At 48.2% G+C, this 19,784-nt stretch overlaps 1 protein-coding gene across 1 annotated transcript; it reads right to left on the reverse strand.

Annotated features, from left to right (window-relative positions):
• Positions 1-795: 795 nt before the first annotated feature.
• UNC45B (unc-45 myosin chaperone B) lies at positions 796-18,696 on the reverse strand. The gene is made up of 20 exons (XM_066636581.1): positions 18,588-18,696; positions 16,859-17,020; positions 16,125-16,161; positions 14,773-14,948; positions 14,003-14,092; positions 13,043-13,210; positions 12,349-12,517; positions 9,902-10,072; positions 9,285-9,456; positions 7,376-7,676; positions 6,557-6,651; positions 5,841-5,982; positions 4,922-5,062; positions 4,290-4,417; positions 3,813-3,879; positions 3,412-3,525; positions 3,001-3,116; positions 2,182-2,299; positions 1,903-2,058; positions 796-1,547 (listed from the first exon to the last, which is right to left on the reverse strand). The coding sequence occupies exons 2-20, from the start codon at positions 17,018-17,020 to the stop codon at positions 1,281-1,283; spliced, it is 2,790 nt and encodes a 929-aa protein (XP_066492678.1). The 5' UTR covers positions 18,588-18,696; the 3' UTR covers positions 796-1,280.
• Between the last annotated feature and the right edge of the window lie 1,088 nt (positions 18,697-19,784).

Genomic DNA, 19,784 nt, shown 5'->3' on the forward strand with positions numbered 1-19,784 from the left:
TGGGTACACGCACCAAGGCATAAACCCCAGGTCATCTCTGTGTGGTTGGTGTGGCCTGGCATGGCTTCCTCTTTGTCTTCCTTCTACCAGTAGAATGGAATGTTGGTGACATGGCTCCCCTGGTTGATCAGAAGGAAACTTGTAAGCTGTTCCGTATTGTCTCACTATGACTGAATGATTCTTGATAATATTATGAAATAAACACTATGCATGCTTTAATGCTATCTGCAACTGAAGTTTTGAAATTCTGTTTCTTTCAAATCTTACTGCTCTTGGGATAGTTGCTAGCCAAGGAAGTTTTGGACTGATGGGAGGGATGTGGTGGCAAGGAACAAGGAAATCTTGTGTCTGTCTTGTAAACGTTATCTGATGCTCAGACCAGTTATAATCATGCCAGGAACAACACTCCTAATTTTTATTAAGTTGTAAGCTCTGGGGGGCAGGGAACTATGCTCTTACGCTTCAGAGTACCATATGTATTGCTGGCAGGTGCTGAGGGGGTATATTATTGGTATTGGCAACTTTCAGTCTCGAAAGACTATGGTATCTTTGGAAAGACTATGGTAGCCTTGGAAAGACTATGGTATGAGGGGGTAGCTATTTCAAACATTACATGCCTTACAGTGCAATCCTGTGCATGTCTACTTAGAAGTAAATCCCAGTGTGTTCAGTGAGACTTATTCCCAGCAAAGTGTACATAGTGATGTAGCTTTAATGATGTGAGTTTTTCAAGGGTGCTGTTATCAAAAACATTAGATTATACACAACACATAATTTTAAGGAAGCCTCACAAAATACAAGTGATCACAAACAAAGGTTTTATTAAGAAATCACCCCGTAATGACAATCACACAAACGTTAGTCGCTATAAAAAAATTTTTCTATTGAGCTTCCAGCAAGCCATTAAACATTGACTACACTATGCTTACAAAACCTGTGGGAACTTCTAAAGATAAAAAATGATTTTGTACTTAAAAAAAAAAAAGATGTGTTTAGCTCACTTTGAACATTTGCAGTATTTTCTGAAACCTGAGGCCTTTGATGGGATCACTTCAAAGGAGGTTTGCTGGTAGGAATCTAAATTTGGGATCCATGGAACAAACTTGTTTAGGCATTACTCCAGCTGACTGTTTCCCTGGCCAAAAACCTCCCTTGTGCCATGCTTACCAACCCTTTAGAGATGATGCTTCAGTTTTCCTTTTAAAGGTCCCGTACACATCAAAGCACTTTCTCGCTGGTCTGCCAGTCCTCCACGTAGGCTTCTTTTGCTCCCTGCATCCTTAGGGCTGAGACAGAGGCTTGATCAGCCCATAGTCCATGCATTTCACAAGACACTCGCGAGCCACGTTCAGGATGTTCTGCCTCTTGGGGTCATCGGCCTGCTTGCCAATGATGGTCAGGATTTCCAGCATCTCGCTCTCCACCAGTTTCTTTGCCAGCTCTTGTTCTGCGTGTATTAAATTGTGCACGATCACCAGCCCCCGGTGCTGAACATCTAGCCTGTCGTGAAGGCAAAGCCTCTGCAGGATCTCCAGCCACTGTGTGGTCTGCAGGGAGAAACAAGCAAAGCAAATCAGTCTCCAGAACAGGTGCTGTGATATGGGAGTGAGCCAGGACTGACTTACAGCAGAGACTTAAAAAAATTAATGGTTCAACTCTGCGGTTCCAGTGGCGTAGCTAGATGGGGTGTAAGGCACTAAGTTTTGCAGGGAGCCTCACTGGCATGCAGCTGGCCCCTTCCCCTCCCCTTTGGAGCCATTCCTGGCCGTGAGAGCAAAACAGGCTAGCGTGTGCACCAGTGGCTCTAGAAGGATTCTCCGGCAAGGTCTGCAGTGATAAATGCCACTTTAAAAAAAAGACACGTACAATCCCCCTACATCAAAGGGGCAATAAGATCCTTACCACTTGGGTGACCTTGTGGCAGAGTGACTTGTGGGATGCTGTGAGCATGGCCAGGGCTCCCGCAGCAGCATTCTGGACCTTGTCATCATCCTCTCCACACAACAACACAATCAGCTTGAGTCGGTCGTTTCCCTCAGCTGTAAATCTCTCTTGAACCTGGGAGCAAAGAAGAATGTAATTGCAAACCCTACAATGGGAGGGGGGCATGGAAGACCTAGAGAGTTGGGGGGGGCATCTCAGGTTCCTTCAGCTGCAGCACCAAGAGACTAAACATGTTACCTCTTTGTTGACCACCATGTTGCACATGCACTCTGTGGCTGCCTGTCGGAGCTGGTCGTGGTTTTCAAACATGTAGTTCTCAATATCGGGCAGAGCTTTCTCCTTTATGATCTTCTGCCTGAAACAGACACGAAATTAGGGCAGGGGATGTAATGAGCCAGGCAGGAGGTGGTCTGAGATGTTTCATTCTGGAGATTTCCATTCTGGCCGATGAAGAGGCCCCCAAGGCAGCTCCTGGCTGGAAACCAAGCTCATCTTGGCTAAACGTTTATAACCGTGATTATGTGTGCCATTTTATAATCCCTGTGCTGTCTGGATGAGTGAAGTTTTGCTTCAAATTGAATTTAGCTTCATGCTGGGCTGGTTATAGTCTGCAATTTGGGATCCAGCCAAGACCCTAGGAATCGCAGCGATAACCATATAGGATTCTTGCTGTTTCAAGCAATGTTTTCGAGAGCTGAGCTGGTGTGATTTGCTCAAGGCCAAGAGCATGTAGGTGTTTCTTCAGTCTTCTAGGCACTGCTTCAAGGGCTCCTGTTTTTACTGTCACTGTTAATTTTCTTAAGAACCAAAATGCTGTATGATCTAACACTTAGAATGAATCACTAAAGGATCCTGTCTGCAGGGTTTCAATAATCAAAGGAACAGGAGAGACATGGGAGGAAGAGAGACCCTCTGAAGGCATGTGAAAGGCATGTGAGACAGATCGGCCTTGAGGCACTTCTTAAAAAGTGGAAGGGACATGATCAAACATGTATCATGAGGCAAGGAGTTCCAAAGGGAAGGTGCTGTCCCAGAACAAAGGCCAGTGTGACTCACCTGAGTTTGTCGCTCCTGCCGGAGAAGTTGGTGAGGCCCAGCAGAGCCTCGTAGTTCTGCAGCCCATCACGCTCGGTGTTCAGTAAGCTGACCAGCGGCCGCACAACCTCGTAAACCTTCAAGACAGGCAGTCACCTCAGGGAAGGCCAGAGCTCAGAGGGGGTGCCTACCGCCTTTGCCGGCAGAAGGTCCCAGCTTCCACCCCCAAAATCTCTAGTTAAAAGTTCTGAGCTAGAAGGTGCTGGGAGAGACACTGCCAGTCAGAGCTGACAGGAACAGGCTAGCTGGACCAAGGGTCTGACTCAGAGGAGGCAGCTTTGGAAGTCCACTTATCACTACCCAGTTCTTGCATCCTGGCCTGTACCTGTTAGGAAGTCCTGAAGATGCTCCAGGCTGCCTGGAACTACTCACCCTCTCCCCAGGGAATGCAATGTCTGGATTAGAGATGGCAGCAATCTTGGCCAGCGCGTGAGATGCTTTGATCTTCCCAACCTCTGTGCCATCTAGAGCCAACGGGATGAGGGCCTAATGATAGGGGACAAAGAACTCCTGAACCCAGCCCCAGGGTGTCAAGAGGCCCTCTGCCCCTGAAGTCCAGTTGCAGGGAAGTGAAGGTGGGAGGGAGGGGTGACTTTCTGTCCTGCTGGTGGGCTTCCCAAGCAGCTGTTGGGCCACTGCAGGAAGTGCGATGCTGGACTAGATGGGCCTTTGGCCTGATCCAGCAGGGCTCTTCTTATGTTTTGATTGATTACACTAAAAACCCCTAAATAGGAACATATATTGCAGATTGTGAAACCATGAGAATGAATTACCTTTCCACCCCCTTGAGCAACAATGGTACCCCGGTCTTTGGCGTCATCACACAAGGCAAGAAAAACTCTGCCGAAAAATAAAAACAACAGACGTTGGATGAACATCCTATTATCATCCTCATCAATTTTTTTTTAATATAGTGCCTTCACTGAGCAGGCTCCATCCCTGGCAGTGACTCCACTTGGGCCTGGGAAAGGCTCTTCTCTGAAGCCCAGCAGCTGCCAGCCAGTGTAGACCACACTTGGTAGAGGGACCAAGGGTCTGGCTCAGTGGAAGATAGCTCCCTACATAAGAACATTGGCAGCATGGTTGTGGGATTGCCATGCTGTGAAGTTGGCCTCAGAACTCATTGAAGGCGTTTGGTTCCTAATGCTTCAACCCTCCATCAAGACTGCAGCCTTTATTAAAATGATGACCCCCCCCCCTCCCTACTTGCCCTGCCCTCTTCAAGGTCTGCTGAGCACAAGGCAAGCTACCTGGCCAGCAGCTCCTTGGTCTGGTCTGTCAAAATGGCACTGTCTGCCTTCACCATGCAAACCAGGGCGGAGGTGACACCAGCTGCAATCAGACGCTTCACTCTCTTCGCAACAAAGTCCTTTCTGTCCTGGGAGAGAAGGAACGAAGAAGAAGAAGACTAAGCCTCACTTCACTCTCAACCTTTACTAGGGAAGGGAGGGTTTTCCCCACTTTGGTTTGCGTCATTTCCCAGAGTGCAACCAACGTGGACATGTTCATTGATGAAACACTGTGATCAAACAGTCTTGATGTGGCCATACACATGAGTCACCATTTTTTGTGTGTAGTTTTACTGGTGTTCTTGCATTGATAAAACACACATGCTCAATCACATCAAGATTGCTTCTTTGCAGTGCTTTATCAATGCACACCAGTGCATTGGGAATGAAAGGGTAGGAAAAGACAGGACTGAACCAATACCTGCGGCAAACAGCACATGGGCAGTCTGTACAAAAAAAAAAGAAATAAGGACTAGAGGAGAGGGGATTTCTCGTGTGTCACTTTCATTTCAGAAGCAAGACCAAGGCATTGGAAATGCCCAAATCCAGGCAGGCATTCAGGAGGAGAGAATTTCAGAAGCCTCCCAGCCTACCTTTGGGTGCTCTTCAGGGACATGCTGTTTGGAGAACTTGGCCAGCTGGACGAGTTCAGGGACGAGCTCCTTGACATCATAGCTGTTGGTGCAGTTCACCAAGACAGAGGCCACAGAGTACAAAATGGTCTTGTCGTTCGCCTGCATACAGCCAAATCAAAGCTTTTAAGGTGATGCTGTCATCTATGGGTGTTTTATTTTTAAAGAACGCATATTCCACCTTTCAAGAACAATGCAAAAAATGGCTTCTAAATAACAAACCACGGGAATAAAATAAAACCAACCAGTCAACCAATAACTTAAAAAAATAGGATACAGAATCATAAATCATACGTGCATATCATACAAAAATCATGCATGCAGCATGATCCCATACATGTTTATTCAGAAATAAGCACCACTATCTTCAGTGGAACTTTCAGATAAGTATACAAAGGACTGCAGTTTTTGGTTTTTCTCCAACAGCACTTGAGAGTGTTCAAAATGCTTCACATACATTAGCTCAGTGATCCTGACAACAACCCTTTAAAGTGGGCCAATGTTACTGTCCCCAGGTTGCAGATAGGGAAGACTGAGGCTAAGAGAGAAAAGCTTATCTGAGGCCAGCTGGTGAGCTTAATGCAGAGGCAAGACTGTAACAGGGAACTGGCTGGCCCTCACCTCACCTTGAGGCAGCAAATTTGACAAGGGGAATAGGCCAGGTGTCCTTCCTTTCGCCTTTCCTGAATCGACTGCTGCCAATAGTCTTCATGGCATTTTCCACAGTGGTTCCCACTGGGAAGCAGCAGTTGGCTGCAGCCACTCCAACACATGCACAACTTGTGTGTGCAATTAAAAAAACCCTTGCATGTGCCACTATGCGCATAAGGATCTGCACATGTCTGGCACGCCGGGGAAGCGGATGCGTAGCTGGTGTTACCTTGGCTAACTCGAACATGGCTTGCATAGCCGGCTCATCTTCCACAAAGTCATCCTTCACGTCAGCATCCAGGGTCAGGTAGGCGAGTCCTTCTACGGCCCACTTCCGTGTCCGGGTGTCTATGGCGGGATTGCACAGCCATCTGGGCGGGAATGAAAATGGTTTCCTGCGCCTTCTGCAGCATCCAAGTTGGCTTGCTGGGGTCTTTACCCCACCTTGACAGCCAACTTGGAGAGGTCTTGTGCCGCCTCTCAAGCCTCTGTACCTTTCCATCCCTGGCTTTGTGCCCATAATATTTCCCGGGCCATCCCAGCTTCCCCCCCCCTTTTCAGTATCTCCACTTCCTGCATACTTGTTGCCTCCTCTCATTCCTGCTGCTACTTGGGACTCGCCCTTCTCCATCTGGCTCACGTGGTTGCTTCAAGAAGCAGGGTTGGGCCACCAACCAGAAAGGGGAGAAGCACCCAAAAAGAGACACAGAAGCTGGAGGGGGGCAGCCCTGGACCACCTCCTCAGGCACCAGGAGTATTTGCACCAGCCCTGCTGCTCCTTGCTATGAGTCTGTTCCAAAAACCAGCTTGACTGAGAAGTGAGGGATGGACAGTCAAGCTTAGCAGAGACCCGCACAACCAAAAGTGCTGCAGGGAGAGAGAAAAACAGCAAGCGAAGGATATGCACTCCTTTCCCAGGGCCGAGCCCTCCGAGCCCCCACTCACTTCCGGCACTGCTTCGCCAGCTTCTCGGTGGATCCTTCTGCAAACTGTCGCAGGCCGTAGTCTGTTCCTCCAGCCGAGCCCAACTTGCAGAGGCCCTGGGAAAGAATCGCAATGCAGCGGTTGGCACAGTTTTGCGCCAAATGCTAATGCAAAATGTCACTTCAGTGTAGACACCAACAAGAAAACCCTCTTTCCCCTTAAGCCTTGCAGCAGATTCTCAGCCTGCAAGGGTTAACTGTGGAGTGTCGGGAAGGACCCAGTTCCTTTCTTTATTGCTCTGAAAGCAAGTTTAATTTCTGCGCTGCCTGGGTTTGCCCTGACTAAGTATCCAGGCCACTCAAATCTACTCATCCTTTCCCCTGGGCAAAGATTTCATGCCACATTAAAGCTTCGGTTTGATTCATTCCCTTGCTGCCGGAAGCATCAGAAAACGGCAATTTTAGGTCTCCTGAGTTAGGGTGGTGGGGTCACTCACAAGGCTAACAGGGGCAGATGGGAAGGGGGTGTCTACCTCCCACTTCTGCTGCTCCTCCCCCTTCTCACTGGGTTGAAGAAGAAGAGGAAGTGTGGCGCAAAGCAGTGCCCCAGAGTACCTGACGCTCTAGCCTGCCACACTATTCTCCTTCACATGTCCTCCCCACCCCGTCTTCTGTTTGGCATGCAGGGAGCAGGGGAAGCAATCATGGCACCAGCTGCACTACTAGAGAAAAGGCAGCAGCATTTGGTGCCACCCTCCCCCCCGGCACCACCAGGTCTGGTCTGGAGCCAGCTCTGTTCCAGATCCGAGGGCTTTTCACAGAGCACAAAGGAGGAACGCACCACCAGAGCTCTGATCTTGATCTTCTCGTTCTTGGTCTTCTTGTAGATCTCCTTCAGCAGTGTGATCCCGTTAGTGATGATGAAGGTGGCCCGGCTCAGCTTGGTTGACGCGTGGATGAGGGCCTCCACGGCCACCAGCTGATCTATCTCCCTCTCGGAGCCGCACAGAGCCACCATCATCTCCATGACTCCCTTCATGCCCAGGAGTTTGTTGCCCAAATCGAAAGGGCCTTGCAGCACTGCGGACACCGTCTGGATGGCCTGCAGAGTCTTGTCCATGTCCTTGGGGTCAATTTTGCTCCTGCAGGCAGGGAACAGCACAGGAAGGAAGGGGAACACGTCACAGCATTTGGGGGAAGACAGGTACAACACTTTCATCTCAGCGGGGTCAGTTTAGAAATGTCTCCACCACATTCAGACCCAAAGATTCCTTCAGGGTGAGCTGCCTTTTGGGGCCAATTTGAGTCTGAATGGGGAAAAGGCAGCTGTGGATGGCACTGACTGGCTAACTCTTGTGCCATCATGCAACAAATACTTCTTCCACAACCCTTAATGTAGCTTGGCAACTGTTTTACAGATGGTTTCACTATTGTTTTCTTTAAATTCAAGGAAGAATAAACATACAAATGAACAATTGTATGTGGGAGGCAGTGGCGTCACTAGGGAGGTGTGGGGGAGTGCAGACCACACCGGGTGACATGCATGGGGGGGGCACACACACATAAGAACAGCCCCACTGGATCAGGCCATAGGCCCCTCTAGTCCAGCTTCCTGTATCTCACAGCGGCCCACCAAATGCCCCAGGGAGCACACCAGATAACAAGAGACCTGCATCCTGGTGCCCTCCTTTGCACTGGCATTCTGATATAGCCCATTTCTAAAATCAGGAGGTTGCACATACACATCACGGCTTGTAACCCGTAATGGATTTTTCCTCCAGAAACTTGTCCAATTCCCTTTTAAAGGCGTCCAGGCCAGATGCCATCACCACATCCTGCAGCAAGGAGTTCCACAGACCGACCACACGCTGAGTAAAGAAATATTTTCTTTTGTCTGTTCTAACCCTCCCAATACTCAATTTGAGTGGATGTCCCCTGGTTCTGGTGTTATGTGAGAGTGTAAAGAGCATCTCTCTATCCACTTTATCCTTCCCGTGCATGCAAAAATTGCTAAATCATGGTTTTTAGGAATAATACCATCATGCTACCATCATGCTCGTATATACCATTCAATGCATAATTTATATCGGAATGCAATAAAAAAAACCTGGAGTGAAATATCTCCATTCAATCAAAGGTTATGGTCAAAAAACCAGAAAATAAAAATGCAACTGTCTTAAGTAACAAAAAAAAATCCATTTCCTTAATTCAAAGCAGACCAATGAGACTGATTGTTCAAAGAGCCAATGAGATGTTGTTATGACACAGCACAGAACCAACAAGGTGTTAGCAAGGTGACACCCTCGAGGAGGGGTGACACCACTAGTAACCAAAATCACTAAAATCTCGGTTTGCAGGAATAATACCATAATATGATATATCAATTGATGTATAATTCTATGCAGAATGCAGTGAAACAAACCCCATTGAAATGTCTGTGTTCTGTCAAAATGTATAGCCAAAAAACCAGAGGGGCAGCGCAATCGTACATCACCACACCTATCACCTGGGGGGTTGCCCCGCCCACTTTATGGGAGGAGGTCCATCATGGGTGACATGCTGGTCTCCTGCACTGGCTGGTGCTAACCCGAGTGACGCCACTGGTGTGAGGTGATCTGGGTTCTCTTGGCTTTGTCAGATTTCCCTGGGCAACCTCAAACCTTGCTGCATTTCTGTGGTTCCACTCGGTTTTGTTTCGAGTGTGCTTGTCTCTGAAAATTCCACAGAAGGCTCTCCAAGGCCTGACTTACTGGATGTATTCCTCGCAGATTAGCCGGAAATTGTCCCTCTCAGAATCGCATCGCAAGTCATCGTAGAGTTTGTTCAGAAGGACGCTTGCTGTCAGCAGGGTGTTTTCTGTCAAGGGGAGGCAGTCGGGCAAGTCTGGGATCTGGCTAGCGACTTTCAGGATCTTTTTTAGACCTGGGGATAAAGAATGCATAATAAGAGCCAATGAGGAGACTCCACTGGTCTCAGGAAAAGAAACAGAAAACTGGTCTCAGGACCTTCCCAGTGAAACTGTCAGGTGCCATCTAGAGGCTCTAGCAATTGGACTGAGACTCCTTGCATTTGGAGCCACTAGATCTCCAGAGGAAGTGGCTGTTGGCCTGCTCTCTCCTGCCGCCACCACCAGTGGCCAGAGGATGGTGATGCAGTTACCAACCCTCAGGGGACCAGCTGCTAAGGAGGAGCAAATGGGGTTCCACTTAGCCTTATAAGTGCACCAGCTGTTCCTCAGAGTGGGCAACCTGTCGTTTAAGCAGAGACTGAGGGTGCTCCTGATCTGCCCATTCCTGCATGACTGCAAAATCTTGACTGGAAGTGAGGGAGAGAGAAAGTGAGAGCACGTCCATTTGGCTGGGCATACCGTTGTCTATTACAAAGAGGGTCCGGCTGTTGTCATGGTTCCTCAGATCCGCCCTCGGTATGTTCTTGTTGAGTAAATTGAGAGCCCGGTCCCGGCCTTGCCCAGACACCTTTTTGTTGGGAAGCATGTCCAGGAGGAAGACTATGATTGCCTTCAAATCTTTCTTTGTATCTGCAGAAAATACGACACCAGCACAAAGCAAGAGTGTCAGGACTTCAAGGTTGCGCAAACATGTGCTGTTGTCTTAGAGCCCATCCTATGCATGTCTACTCATAAGAACATAAGAACAGCCCCACTGGATCAGGCCATAGGCCCATCTAGTCCAGCTTCCTGGATCTCACAGCGGCCCACCAAATGCCCCAGGGAGCACACCAGATAACAAGAGACCTGCAAGGCTTCCTGGGAATTGTAGTTAAGAACATAAGAACAGCCCCACTGGATCAGGCCATAGGCCCATCTAGTCCAGCTTCCTTTATCTCACAGCGGCCCACCAAATGCCCCAGGGAGCACACCAGATACAAGAGACCTCATCCTGGTGCCCTCCCTTGCATCTGGCATTCTGACATAGCCCATTTCTAAAATCAGGAGGTTGCACATGCACATCATGGCTTATGGGTTATTATGTAACCCATAATAGATTTTTCCTCCAGAAACTTGTCCAATTCCCTTTTAAAGGCATCCAGGCCAGATGCTGTCACCACATCCTGTGGCAAGGAGTTCCACAGACTGACCACACGCTGAGTAAAGAAATATTTTCTTTTGTCTGTCCTAACCCTTCCAACACTCCATTTTAGTGGATGTCCCCTGGTTCTGGTGTTATGTGAGAGTGTAAAGAGCATCTCTCTATCCACTTTATCCTTCCCATGCATAATTTTGTGTGTCTCAATCATGTCCCCCCTGAGGTGTCTCTTTTCTAGGCTGAAGAGGCCCAAACGCCGTAGCCTTTCCTCATAAGGAAGGTGCCCCAGCCCCGTAACCATCTTAGTCGCTCTCTTTTGCACCTTTTCCGTTTCCACTATGTCCTTTTTGAGACATGGCGACCAGAACTGGACACAATACTCCAGGTGTGGTCTTACCATTGATTTGTACAACAGCATTATAATATTAGCTGTTTTGTTCTCAATACCTTACTCAGAAGTAAGTCCCATTATAATCAATGGGGTTTACTCCCAGGAAAGTGTGGATAGGATTGTAGCCTCAGCCAGCTGTCATATGCCTTTCCAGAAACCAGGAGGAACTGAGAACTTCCAGGCAGTCAGAAATGAAAGCTTCACAGAAGTTGTCCCTCTGTTTCAGTGGTTCTCAAACACTTTAGCACTGGAACCCACTTTTTAAAAATGACACTCTTTCAGGACCCAGCTAGCTTTACAAGACTTGAAACAAGGAGATCTAGAAAGAAACATTTTTATCTACAAGTAATATTGTATTTATTTCCAAAAATCTTGATCCGTTTCTCGTAATGAAGCAGACCTAGTGAATAGCCTCAAAGCTTGAGGGGCTTAGTTATGTGGACCCAGCCTTCACTTGCCCACACTATTGGTCATTGATGGACTTGGAAATTCACTCATCAGAAAAAAGATGCTCAGATATTTGTCTCTCTATATCTCCACAAGCTTGCAAACTGCAGGAGCTCAGCTTTTTGCAGGGCAGTTAGCAGATCTCTGATTTTGGGGTCAGAGCCTCAGGGCTAGAGGCAATGAGATATCAGATCTTTCCATCACCCATGTTTTTACTGGAGGCTCTGCAGGACCCATCAGAAATCTAGTCACGACCCACCAAGTGGGTCCTGACCCAGAGTTTGAGAAACACTGCTCTATTTCTTTGGAGTCCCTTCATTGCTCTTAGGAATCCTGGGAACCATAGGATTTATTTTTTCAAATTTTGAGCAGAAATTTTAAGTCTATTTTAAATCACTTCATTGCATCAACAGGCACATTTCAGGCACATCTACATTACTGATATTTGTCTTATTTTTTCCTTCCAATCAATAACAAATAACTGCCCTTTTCAAAGAAAGGCTTCTCATCCTGGATTCCATTTCTCACGTGTAAGTCTGCTGCTGACTTTCCCGAAAGAGGATTCTTATGCAATCTGCTTTCCCATTCTTCTACTCTAGACCGCTTTCATTCTGCAGTACTTTGCAGGGCAGGCCCGTCAGTGAGGCCAAGTGAGGTGAGCGCCTCAGGCAGCAGAGTGGAAGGGGTGCTCACTTCCTTCCATGCACTTGCCTCCACTGCTGTTTATATTATTGGAATGGAAAAGGAAGAGGGGAACAGAGAGAAAGAGGAAGTGTGGAGGACAGAAGAGCGGTGGGCTAGAACATCCGTGATGCTCTGTCTGACACTCTAGCACATCACTCTTCTCCTTGGTCTCTGTTCCAATACACATGCTGGCTCGATACCCTAAAGGTCTTACGAATGTGCCCAGCTGGGGCCAGCGCCACTTACCCAGCACCACGGCACCCTCCTTCCCGTGTTCTTCCTTCTTGCCCTCCCCAGACAAAGAGTCGATGATGGATTGCAGCAGGGCAGAGACGGCCAGGGAGATCTCCTCATGCTTCACAGACATCCACAGGCAAATGTTGTCGATTTTCAGCATGTGCAGGATGGCCGTGGCCTGTTCAAGGAAGGAATGAGATGATTTTCATCCTCTTCTCACACTGAGGAGCTGGCTTAGTCCTGCCAGCATTTCCTCCAAACATCCAATCTAGAAACTTAATGCTGAACAGAAATTACTATGCCGAGGAGAACAAAACTGAGTGTCTCGGGAAGTTGAGCAAGCCTAGTCAAGGCCTGCCCAAGAAATCAAAGCGCCTGTGAGGGGCACGTCACATGCTGACCCCATGAACTGGGTATGACGTTCTAGGCCACCACTCTCCTCCTTACTTCCTCTTCCATTCTACCCCCTTTCCTTTTCCAATGGGAGGAAGAAAGAGCAGAGGTCAGAAGGCAGATGGAAGGGGTGCCCCCCCCACCAATCTGCTAGCTGAGGCCACTGCTTCAGTCAGCCTCTGGGTGGGCCAAGACTTCATGTTCCAAATGGTTTTCATTCTTTGCAACAAGGCCTGGATTTGCTTTTGAGTGACCTGCAGGCAGGTCGCGAGGGACAGGAGGAGAACTGGCAAGTCAGTGGTGCGCTCACCCGGGCCTTGTGTCCCGTACACATCCCAGAAAGGGTCCTTGCTGCAGCCAGGATCAGCTCCGGGTTCTTGGTTTCTATCAGGCTCACGAGCAGGTTCAGGCCGTTATTCTCGAAGATTCTCTCAGCCCCTGCCTCCTCCCGGCCGAGAACAATGAGGTTGTTTGCAGCCTGATTTGAACAAGAGAGAAGGAAGACAGGAGAGCCCTGGTGATGGCAGCCGCTCTGGTCACAGCTTTTGAGGACCCACAATACACAGCATCTTCTCACATGGAGAATTGCCTGCAGTGCTGGAGACAGCAATGTTAGGGACATCTAGAAAGGAGTCATTTCTGTACAATTTGACTACAGTTGGTTAGACTGGGGTCCTTCTGAAGCTCCCCCCAAAAAGTCCCAGGGACATGCTGGAATCAGAGAGATGCAGTCCACACCTTGAATGGGACATTCTCTCTGCTTAAGCTGCACCGGTGGCGTAGCTGGAGGGGGGCGGAGCGCTCAGTGTGGCAAGGAGCATGCAAGCGGCCCCTCCGTACAGCTCTGATTTGCTCCCCCCACTGGGAATGTGGGAGGGGCAGCTCACATGCTCCCTGCCACACTGAGCGCTCTGCCCCCCCCAGCTACGCCACTGAGCTGCACCCCCAGATTTTGATTGAAGGAAATTCATGCAGGACGGGCCTCTCAGGGGCTATTTGTTATGATGGCTAAATAGAATGTCCCTGTTCAGCCTGCCTCTGAACAGTCACTGCTGGGGGGCAGTAGAGGGAGAGGGGCTGCTACATCTTCAAATGACCCATCGTTAATTGGTGGCACTCACAGCCACAAGGCATAATGACAGCCACTGACTTATTAGGGCTTCAAAAGATGATGATAAAAATTCATGGAGAACCTCTCAGCAGTTTCTGGACCTGGTGATATGTTCCTTTCCCCCTGCATTTTATTTCAATGGTACTTAAGCATTCCCACCTTCTCCCGCTTCTCTTTGTCACTGGTCTCATCCAGCAGGATGTCAAACATTTGCCGCACTCTGGCATCTGTAGAAAACTGGACTCGCAGCTGGGAGGGAGGGTTGAAGGCAAACACAGGCGTGAGTTGGGCCAGAGGTTAGGGAACATGGAGAAGATTTCAGAGAATGACAAGCTGCGCTCATGCAAACATAACAGTTAAATTCACCAGACTCACAAATGGGATTCATACAATACACAAGTGATAGTTAATGTATGGGATTTACTGCCACAAGACCTGGGCCCCCCATTAGCCAAGCACGGGTGTCTTTCCTGTGCCACCTGCCTCTGTTTCCACAGCACACCTGGCAGTGTTTGTTCTCTGGCTCTGGTTTGCAGTACCACCCTGTTGGAGTCTTCTGCCAGCTGTCCCCCAAGAGCCAACCCCTGCCCATCAGACCCTACAAAGCTCCAGTCTCAGATCTGACTCCTCAGTCTCAAATGACTTGTCTCTAGGGTGGAGACACAGCCTAAATGCCTCCTCCTTATGGGTACCTTGGATCTGGACACCTGCCTGTTTTGGACCATGCGTGGACTGCCAGCCGGCCTCTTCCTGTGCCCCAGAACCTGGCATCCTGCAGCCTGACTCTTGCTGAGCCCTGACATGTTCACTGCATATTTTGTCCCTGTTCTAAAGAATGTCACAGTTCCCCATGTACAGCACTGTGCATGCTCTGCCTCTGATGAAAGCCCCTGGCCTTGCTCCCCAGCAAGACTCTTGTGCAAATTCACCTTCTCCTGGATGTTGGCTCCAAGTCGGCGAAGGGTCTCCTGGAAGCTTTCGTTCCGTGGCTCGATGGTGGCACATCTCTGGATGTCTTTGAAGGCTTGGTCCAGTTTGCCCAGCTTCTCCAGAGCCTGGCTGCGGCGGTACAAGGCTTTGATATCCGAAGGATCAATGTCGATGGCTGGGAAAAGGGGGGGGGGTGACAGGCTGAGAGGCAGGGCCATTGCACGGCAAATGGTATTTACTTGTGCATCTCTCCAGTGCCATTGTGTACCTGGTGCTTTACAAAGCACAAGAGACCATGTCCTTGTCCCGTAGGACAGTCTAAAATTAGACATTAGAGAGACAGCAGACGGGGAAGGGGTAGAAGCAGAGGCAAGTGGTAAACAGAGGAGGGATGTGCATTCACTGCATTACGTATGAGTAGGCTTAGTTGGTGCAGGGCAGCAATTTTCAACTGGTATGCCACAGCACACTGGCACTCTGTGAAAGATCTGTAGGTGTGCCATGGGAGTTTGGAGCACAGTGGTTGAACATAGCTGAAAAACTCCTCCAGATTCTGCAGCTCTATTTATAGGGCTGGGGGAAGAGGAAGAGGGATAGACAGCTGCCCTAGAAGCAGAGCTGCAGAACCGGGAAGAGTCTCCTGGAAGCTGGAAGTGACAACACAAGGGGTGAAGACCACAGAGGAAATGACATCAGAAGAGGGGAAGACCATGGAGGTCGGTGTTCCATGAGAATATTGACAACTGCTGCGGTAGAGAATGGGCATTAAGGAATTGTGCACAACGCAGCTTGTGATGTACATCCTGTTGGCAATCGTTTTGTGGAAACTGAGTGTGTTGCCATGTAAAAAGAAACCCAAAGCGGAGGTAATTCACAGCCAGCCAGGCAGTAAAACATTCTTCCTATTCCGTATGCAAAATCACCAACTTAGGGCACAATCCTGACCAGGTCTGCTCAGAAGTAAGTTCTATTTTGTTCAACGGGGCTTACTCTCAGGAAAGTGTGGTTAGGATTGCAGCCATATTAGCTGTTCATTGCCCTTCCATAAACTAAGAGACTCGCTTCCATGTTCACAGGCAACTTTATTTAGTTCCACGAGGAAGAGACAGCAAAAGAGAAACATTGACATTTAAATGGGTATAAATTTTTGAATTTGGATGTATTCGCTTTTACCACTGTTTCTCTGGGATTCCTGAAACAACCACAGTGGTACTTGAACATCATACTACCGCTGAATGACTCCAAATCCAAGCCCTAAAGCAGCAGGACTGTGTCCAGTGGCACTTGATCACAGCCAGTGCACTTGTCAAACACAGATGCCATGACTCCAAAATGCCATTGTCAGACTTACCCCTACTTGCATCTGTTGCCACCTGGACGTAGCTCTCCTAAGCATTCGGAAAGAAGAAAGGTTTGTGTTTAGAGCTGTCAGTTGGCCACAAATGCTTCCGCATCTCTAGCTTCTTTTGCTTTCTCAGGCGCAATGGTGGGGCAAAGGTTTATATCAAGCTGTTTGGGGGCTGCCACTGGCCTCCAGGTCTTTGCCACTGGGCTTTCCCCAGGGATCAGCTTCTTCCCCTTGCCCCTCCCCCCTTAACAAAGGTTGGGAGTTTTGTGACATCACCAGCCCTGTCTCTGCAAGCCCAGCCTTCGGGATACATCCATCCTGGCAACTTTATCCAGGTTCATGCTGCTTTTCCTTATTGATTATTTAGAAACCATAAAAAATTGCTAGATGCTCTAAGACAGAAAGGACTTTGTTTCAGAAATGCCTCCATTTGCAGTGTCACAATGCTTTGTAACAGAGAGAGGCCAGACCAGGAAGGAATCCAGCTGGAACAAGGAGTTCTATGAAAGACTAGAACTATTCAATTGTAAAAATCCCTACAGGGGTTTAGAACAGCCTGCCTATGTAAACCGCCTTGGATTAAAGTCCGAGGAGAAATCTGACGACCAAAGAAAGTCGGTATATAAATACCTGTATAAATAAATAAATGTAATTAGGTGTTGCTCATCATAACAACCGGTTAAAGGGTGTTCTTGTTTAGGGGGACCTCTTTCTGAGCATTCCTGCTTCCCCCTCACCTTTTTCAAGAAACATGCTGCCCGGTTTCGGTACAAGACGGCTTGGAGAGTTTTGTCTTTGGCAAGTTTCAGGGCCGCTGAGTAGCTTTTAATTGCATTCTCGTAGTCCTTAGCTTGAAAGTACTTATTTCCTTCCTCCTTCAGCTGCACGGGGTCTTCCATCTAGGAAAAGAAAACAAGATACCAGTCTTGGGAGAGCAGCAATTTCAGAGAAAATCAAAGCATTTCAGGGAAAAAGTCCTTAATGCTTTGGTGGTTGGTGCTGACCAGAATGAGTATATATCCCAAACTAAGCATATCCCAAATTGAGTCTATGTCCACCACTTGCACTTTTGTTGCTTGCCTGGTCAAAGCTCTTGCTCACTTGTTTGTATTCTCTCACTTGTTTGTCTTGCTCACTTGTTTGTATTCTGAAAAAAGCTCTCCTTCCTTCGGTATCATATGTACTGTTTTTGTTAGACTGTAAGCTCCTTGGGGCAGGGAACTGTCTTTCTCTGCTTATATTATGCACAAGCACAAATGTGAAATCAAAAGTCTTGCTTAATGTGTAGTAATAATAATAATAATAATAATAATAATAATAATAATAATAATAATAATAATAACTTTATTTTTTACCCCGCCTTTCTCCCCGAAGGGACTCAAGGCGGCTTACAACAGATTAAAAAACATAATTTAAAACAAATAAAAACATATTAACACATGTCATAAAAACAGCAGTCAGATAAAAAAATAGGTAAAAAGAGCATAGAGCAGCAGCAAATCATAAAAGAATCAGGCCTGTACAAAATATTAAAAGATGTTAAAAAAGATGTTAAAAAGGCTGAGAATTCAGAAGGCTTGTTTAAACAGAAGGGTCTTCAGGCCTCGCCGAAAGGTCTCAAGAGAGGAAGCAGTTATTAAGTCAAGGGGAAGGGAGTTCCATAACGTTGGTGCCACTACTGAGAAGGCCCTATTTCTTGCCGCCGCCCCACATACCTCCCTAGATGGCGGCACTTGTAAAAAGGCCTTCTCTGATGACCTAAGAGGATGAGCCGGATTGTATGGGAGTAGGCGATCTCTAAGATACCCTGGCCCAGAGCAGTGTAATAACTTCAGTTGGCTAAAAGTAACCCAAAAGATGCTAATTTGGACTTCATTGGTACCCCTAAGTAGTGAATTTGCTGGCACTACACAAAATACCACACATCCCATTCTGATATACTGGGAGACTGGGTGGCTCTCTAGACCTCCTCAGGAAATTCCCTTAGCAGCTGCAGTGTTAATGGCAGCAGCAAGTAAGAAGAATTTGCCATTTTGAGACAGCATTCAGCATCCTTTATCCCTGTGGCCACTACAAAATAGCCCAGCATTCTTGTCCCCATACTGGAGATTGGAGGGTTGAGGCTGAGCAAATGGCCAGTTCCTCAAGCCAGCTTGTGAGTTTGTGGCGGAGATGACATGTGAACCAGGAACTCTCCACAGCCTGCACTGAGTGACAATGGCACACTCTCACCATGTATTTCAGTCCCTCACCATATTTGGGCAGTTGTACAGTGCCTCTGGGATTTGTCACAGTCACCTGTCACTGCTTGGGGGGGGGGAAATCCTCCACTATGGTCCCTGGGCAAATAATGAATTGCACACTGGTAAAACAGACCCACTGAGTACCAGAACAGGACAAACTGCCAGGTCTCAGGTCCCAGTCTGTGCTTGCCACCCCCACCCGACCCCCTCCAGCTTTCCGTACCTTAAACACGTTCTCAGATCACCAGCTTGGCACAATCCCTTTAGTTCAGATCTCCGTGCACACCCTCTCTCCTTGTAGACTGCTGATAGGATTGCCCTCCCGGACCTCACAGTTATATATAGCTCAATGAAATGGTCACGAGCCAAGGACCACAGCACAGTCAGCCAGTTAGGGGTGGGGGCCAACCTTCAAGAGGTGACCCCTGGTTTTAATTCAGGAGAAAGGGACACGTCCAAAAAAACCCTCCTTGAAATACAGAGACAGAATTTGCATCCACACTGGACAAGGTGGAAAGGGGCCCTGTTTAATTTGCAAAAATGCAAATAGACAACAGTCAGCCCACCCTGTCCCAATGTCCAGACCCTCTCCTCTCTATTTAAGGAGGTGTGAGACATTTGAGACTCGGGAACAAATGGCTGCACTCCAGCATTTGAGAAACGTTTCAGCAGCTGCTGGGCACCTCTGGTAGCTTCGAGAAGTCATTGGAGGTGGAAATCATAGGTGAAGATCACAGTGCTGCTTCTTCCCTTCTTAAAATGCAGGGGGCTCTAAAGTTTTTGGCTGAAGGGCTGCATCAAATAGCTTGGCAGAGTGTCAAGGGCCAGAAAAAAAAAATTAAATGTAAAATCTGAATAAATACATTAGAGATGGAACTTGAAATAATGAATGAATGAATGAATGAATGAATGAATGGGCTCAAATGTCCAGGATTTTGCCAAGTGCCAACACAGCCCAAGAAATAAAGCACACACTTAAATGGACCCCCATTCCCCCACCCCACAAGCACGACCCTGGTTGTGTTTGGTCAACAGGGCCAGAGGCTTTCAGGGGATCAGAGGCTGGCCGTGGGCCAGACAGAGGCTCTCCGCGGGCCACATCTTGCTCCCGGGCCAGGGTTTGGAGACCCCTGAATGAAGGGATGCCGTGGTGTAGCTAGAGGGGGTGCAAAGCACAAAGTTTTGCATGGTGCCTCACCACAGTGTGCAAAAGGCCCCCCTTCCCTTTGGAGTGCACACCGCAGTGAGGTGCTGTGCAAAAACTTTGCACGCCCTCAAGCTAAGCTACTGCCTGGCAGAAATTCCACATTGGGAGGGGGAAACCCCCTCCTAACACCGCAGTGCAGACAGCCCTGAGCCAAAAGCTCTGACTCTGGACCAGGCAGCTTTAGGTGTTCACCTGCTGAATTCCCACCTGACC

This window comes from Tiliqua scincoides, chromosome 8 (genome assembly GCF_035046505.1).
Source record: "Tiliqua scincoides isolate rTilSci1 chromosome 8, rTilSci1.hap2, whole genome shotgun sequence".
NCBI classification, from domain to species: Eukaryota; Metazoa; Chordata; class Lepidosauria; order Squamata; family Scincidae; genus Tiliqua; species Tiliqua scincoides.